This window comes from Tupaia chinensis, unplaced genomic scaffold (genome assembly GCF_000334495.1).
Source record: "Tupaia chinensis unplaced genomic scaffold, TupChi_1.0 Scaffold000392_1, whole genome shotgun sequence".
Classification (NCBI taxonomy): Eukaryota; Metazoa; Chordata; class Mammalia; order Scandentia; family Tupaiidae; genus Tupaia; species Tupaia belangeri.
The window spans coordinates 2,536,815-2,542,814 of NW_006159894.1; the positions used below are offsets into that span (position 1 = coordinate 2,536,815).

At 46.7% G+C, this 6,000-nt stretch overlaps 1 protein-coding gene across 1 annotated transcript in view; it reads right to left on the bottom strand.

Moving 5' to 3' along the window:
- Nucleotides 1-5,994, bottom strand: part of RCAN1 (regulator of calcineurin 1) — a 102,276-nt gene extending 96,282 nt beyond the window's left edge. The window contains exon 1 of the mRNA XM_014589933.1: nucleotides 5,891-5,994. Coding sequence (XP_014445419.1) covers nucleotides 5,891-5,977 — 87 coding nt within the window. The 5' untranslated portion in view covers nucleotides 5,978-5,994. The remainder of the gene's footprint in view (nucleotides 1-5,890) is intronic.
- Between the last annotated feature and the right edge of the window lie 6 nt (nucleotides 5,995-6,000).

Here is a 6,000-nt window from a genome sequence, read left to right on the forward strand (position 1 = left end):
CATATAGTATGAGTACATTTTAGTCTCCAATTTTTGGGAAACCCATGGTTTTTTTTCGTAATACATTTTCTATAAATATTTTGAAGACCTCCTCATATTTACAAAGGAAAAAAAAATCTCTTTCACGGTTGAACTATATTTTCGAATGAGACTGGTACTTCCCACAGCTCTCGAAATGAGCCCTAGTGATGGTGCATAGAAAGCGTACACCAAAGGGTCTATTCACCCCTGCCGTCCTTCCCCCACACACATTAGTGTGTGTGCACAATTATGATTACTGTTACAAGAGTCATGCATTCATGCACTGCGCAAACAGGGCCCTCACTGCTGGGGATAAAAAAAGAGTGGATTGTGTAGTCTGGTTACATTTTTTAAAGGGAAAGAAACAAAGAGACAAAGAACTCAGCCTAAAATATAAACACTGGAATCCACAGCCTCTGCTTTAGCCTTTCTGCCCCAGCACAAAGCCTATTTTTTGTTCCCTTATGTAATTGTACTGAGGCTTGAAAAGTCTGTGGATGCAGTCAGTAACATTGAAAGCTACTGCTACTGGGGAAAAAATGCTTTTGTCAACGTATGGTGGTGAAGATTGAGCTGAAAAGGGAACCAAACACTTGTTAGGGGGTGGAGTGGTGAGGACGGATTAAAACAACCACCTACGGATGTAAAGAACACTTGCTTTATTTAAGAGTCAGAGATTGTAAAATGAGGGAAATAGTGGATAACTTCTAAAATAAACTCTGAACATATGTAACCCGTAGGTTTCCTTTTTTAACATACAACATTCTGAATATTCCCAGATATATTAAGCCATAACATATTGGAAATAAAATCACTTAAGGGAAATGTTTAAGAAGTCATGTGCCTCATCCTCCCACTAGGGTGATGAGTGAAAATGGCCTAGAGCTGCCTGGGTTCTCCTGTGTAACAGAACCCAGCTGTTACTCCCCTGCCAGGATGACACATTTTACAATATGACTGACTTGGAACAGAAAGGGCAGAAACGCAGCCAAGTCCACACGACCTCAGGAGCAGAAACTGTGTTTATCAGCTCTGCCACCTGAGATCTAAAAAATATGTCAACAATCAGATTACTATTGAAGGATGCCTCAGAAACCAAAAGACAAGTGTAGGAGGCCAGGTCTGTGAGAAGGGTGCCGAGTGAGAAGCAAGGAAGGGAGGTGGCCCTATGTCAAAATAAGGTGCTCCCACCTCCTATGTCCTTGGCCCAGAGGCTGGGGCTCTCCTGCTGAGGCCCACAGTCCTGTTCTGAGCTACGAGATCAAACAGTATTTGGAAAGGAAGCCTCAGGACCAAAGGCCTGACTCCCGGTTTAGACTCAAAGAAATCAAGGCACAGAAAGGGGAAGTTATCTGACTAGAAGTGGAACCTAATTATCAATTATTCAGTTAGCTTTTTAAGATGAAACAATGCATCTGATCAGGCAAAACCTCTTCTAGCTAGGAGAGTGGTTCCCAACCTTGATGAACAGATACATAATCTGTATCACCAGGGAGCCAGTTGGTGGTGCAGTGGTAACTGGACCCACATAGGAGAGGCCCTGGGATCTCCTCCAGCATGGGCATGCTGTAACCTGGGCTGCTGAGACTGGAGGTGGATTGTGGCTTAGAGACCCTGTCGGGAGTGCTGTCTCTCTTGTGAAAGAAATTCATTCTTTTTTTAAAAAAAAGAATTTTTTTTTGAAAAGAATCATCATCATTTTCAACACCACCTGGGGAGCCTCCCTGGAGCCTTTCAGTCCCTGGGACTGGTGTAGCCTGGGCGTGGGCATTTTTCCAAGCTCCCTAGAGATGCCAGCTGAGATGGTACCCACTGCTCAGTGGTTTCCACTGACATTAAGTGTTTAAGGACATCGCTTAAACCCCTTTTTTGCTGACCAGAAAATATTTTGCTATTAAAATAAAATCATGGAAGTATCTATTACAAATGTTAAGTGGACTTTAGAAAACAAAAGTGAGTTTATTTACAAGAAAAGAGTAAATTTTAATGTGGTTTCTGACTTAATTCTCTGGCAAAGCTCTATCAACCAAATGTACAGCCATGTTTCAGACAACTAAAAAAAGGGATATATTCACTTTCATTACTATTAAGAACTATAGTTATCACTTAGAAACTAGTAGAATACTACTATTTGGAATTCTTAAATTCCTGGTTAGCTGAGTGATGACCGAATAAACTCTTATTCTAGGGAGCAAACTATTTCTAGCAATTCCAAGTACCTGTAATTACTGATTCAAAGCACTGCATTGCTTTTCTAAGTGGAAAAGAAAGAAGGTTCCCAAAAAAGAATAGTATAATGGAATATGCTAAGCAAATTTAGACAAACAGCATGTATGTATTTTAGCAAAAGTTTTCATTCATTTGTAACAGTGTGAATCTAACAGTATTTTCAATTAATGATGATAGTTTCAGTTATTTTTTTAAACATTTAATTAACATATCATTACAAATTAGTTACAATACTGATAATGATCTAGCTAACAAAAACAAATCTTACATATCAGACCAAAGTGTTACAGTTACAAAACAGCTTCTAAAGTAAAGCCCTGAAAGTAGGAGTGGCCCAGGTCAGTCCCTTTCCTTCCAGACTAAGATTACAGAATCATGTGAACATTTGACAAGTCTTTTTCCTTCACGGCATCATTTCTCCTCAGGGTGGCTCTACATTTTGGATAAGAGGAGGGGATGGGCAGGCTGTGGGGACTTCTGTCAGGTCATGACCTCTCTGCTCAAAGGTAGATGCCTGCAACGTAACACAGAATCACATTTGCACGTCCCACCCCAAGGTGAGACCAAGTCTTAAGGAAGAGTGGCTTTTAGAACAAGAAGGTGGTCAGGCTGCAACCTTGGAAGCCACATCTTCCTCATGCAGGGATGGTTTTATAAAATGAGAACCTTTCTACCTGCTAGAGGTTTACCAATGACTGGTACTGATTTCAGCTATGGATTCCCTCACTGCACAGAGCCATCTGCCTTCAGGGACTAGTTGGCTTTTGAGTCTTTGTTCGGTTGGTTTTTGAATCTTCACCTATTTTTGGACATCTTACAAGAACCTACACATGGGCACGCCATGCACCTCATGGCTGCCATGACCCCGCCTGGCTCCTTACCTGAAAGGACCATGTTCACTGCTTTTCTCTATGTCTATGTCTTCCTCAACCACTAGAACCTAAACTCCATGAGAGGGAGGAGGCTGTCATGTCCATGGGCACCCCAACTCCCTGCACTTACAGGAGCTGCTGATCCTCCAAGATGAGAGAAGGAGGCACCAGTGGAGGCTCCCGTTCTCCATCTCCAGCACTACCATGCTTGTTCAACTGCCCTCCTATCTTCCCAGGACAAGGACGCCAGCTTCCCAACCTGTCCCTTTGCTTCCTCTCTTGTCCATCCACCCTCTTTCACTGCAAGCCATTCTCCCCTCAATTTGGGGATTAGAACAGCATCTGAATCCTTGCCACACCTCCCAAGGGCCTCCACAGATTGTTCTCTGGTTGCTCGGCCAACCATGGCCACACTCTCCCTACTTCTCACTCAACACTGTGCAGCCCCTTGGTGCTGCTTGGAACGAGTGCATTTGCTAGTCTCTCTGTCTGAATGGCAGCCACATAAAAGTCTCCCCAAGGAGCTTGCTCCTGTCAACCAAATCAGAGCTGCGCAGAGGCCTTCTCTGGCCAATAAATCTAGAGTGGCTCCATACTGACTCCACCATGTGTCCCTTTATCCACTGTCCCCAGGGCCACTCTCTGCCCTTTCTGCTTATCTCTAGCCCTGGAAGGCTGTACTTGGGCTCCCTTGCCACCTGGCTGCCCGCTGAGTCCTGTAAGGAGATCAGATGGCTGAGGTATTTCTTCCCTGCCTGCTCCCTGCTTGAGCACCTCAACTGCATACCTTCTTGTCTATAGCTCCTACGTCCAGCTCCAGCTTCTGGCCTGGACAGCCCTTGTTGATTCCCTGGGTCCTGCCCCAATTAACTAGTTCTTCGTGAGAACCTCTTGAACCACCATCTATGTGCCCTTGTTGGGACCCGGTTGCTATGGTCTGATCTGGCTCCTCCTGTTCTTTTTTCCATTGTACTTCTCACTTGAAAGGACCTTGTTCACTGCTTCTTCTCCTATCATCTGTACCTTCCTCAATCACTAGAACCTAAGCGCCACAAAAGGAAGGAGCCTGTCTTGTCCAAATCTCTACCTCTGAGCCTAAAATTGCACCTGGAATACAATGAACATTCAATCAACAGCAAAGAAAGAGCAAACGAATGAATGAACCTTCCCTGATTATCTTACATAAAGCATCCATTTCCCTCCCTTCTCAGAACGCTACTCCTCCTTCCTGGAAACTCCAGGCCCTACTGTTTCCTGTAGTACCAATACCTTCTGATCTGATACTTGTTTACTGTTTCCCTAACACAAGTGTCAGCCCTGAAGACAGGCGTGCTCCTTTACTCACTGTTCACTGGCTCATAGCAGTCTCACTGAATATTTGTTAAAATGAATATACAGCCAAATGGGCAAACTATCCTCCAGTGCCATTTTGGGATGGTCCCTAACACTGGGAAGAATGTAAAACTTTGAACTGCTGGATACCCAAGCAAATAAGCAGTGTTGTATGGCTTGACTTGGCTTTAGCAGAAGGACAGCCTTGCATCCCTAAAAACCAGGCTCGAAATGCTGGCCAGAGCTTAGTGCAGGAAGAAGAGAAAGGTTTTAGAGTGAGGTAAGTGAGACCCTGAGTTTGTGACAATTGTTGCTCTAGAAAGCATGTCAGAAAGCTTACCTAAGGACGCAGCCACTGAAAATCCTATCTGAAAGTAAATGGACATGTGAATTATAAGTAAATGAGATGTAAGCGCATCACCATCGTGTTCCTATTGGCAGCCGTCTTCAACCACAGTTCACTGATGGTGGAGTAGACCCAGAGCCAAGACTGAAAGCTCGGCTTCATCTGACAGCTGCTCTCCTAATGGGGCATCTCTCAGACAGGTTTCATTCCCTAACGCCTACACTGTCCACATTTTATTCTGCACAATAATTGCAGATTTGAAATAAATTCCTTCTGCCCGTCACCATCATTTGTTACTCATACCTCCTGCCCCCTCACCCTCCAAAACTAAATTGTGTGGATTTGGGAGGGGGAAAAATCAACTCCCAATGTACTGAGGTTTCTGATGGAGGTAGGTCATTCCTGCAAAGACGCAAGATTCCTGACTGAATATCCTGAAGGCCCTAGAAAACGGTCCTGTCCTCTTCGACCCAACACCAATTCAACCGAAACTGGCCAACCGCAGGATAATGAGCAACCACAGATCCTCGCCCAAACATTGGCTTTTCTTCCAATAGTGCAGATTGAGAATGCAGAGACGTCGTCCTATTTATGAACAGTGAGTCACGTCGCCGCTCAACGTCTGCTTCCTCCTCCCTATGAATGAGGTGGCCCCCTCCTCTAAGGAGTAAATACAGGGCGATGGCTGAGCCCCAGGGGGGCTGCAGGAGCTCCCGGCCGCTTTGCGTGCTAATTCAGCTCCTGATGGTCTAGAACCTTAGTACCTCGCAGTCCCCCAGTCCCGGTGAACACCTGGAGCAGGGGCGTCGCTGGGAAGCGGCTAGGAGCCCGGCCAAAAGCCAGCCTCTGCAAAACCCCTCGATGAGCGGCGCGCCGGGCAGGTGCTCAGGATCCGGGACCCTCCCGGGCCGCCCACCCACCCCAGCCAGGAGCGGAGGAAACCGAGGCTGGGCGGTCTGGGGGCGTCGCCGCGCCCCAGTGGTCGCCTCCCAGCCCGCTGGCGACCCGGACGTGGCGCTGCACCCCGCGCCGCCCCCTCTGGGCAACAAGTGTTCGCCCTCCGTCCCGACACCGCCCGGCCGACCCTCACCCGGCACAGGCCGTCCACGAACACGCGCGGGTCCAGGTGGCAAGCGATGGTGGCGCTGGGCAGGTCCTGCAGGTCCACCTCCTCCATCTCGCAGTCGATGAAGCTCCAGT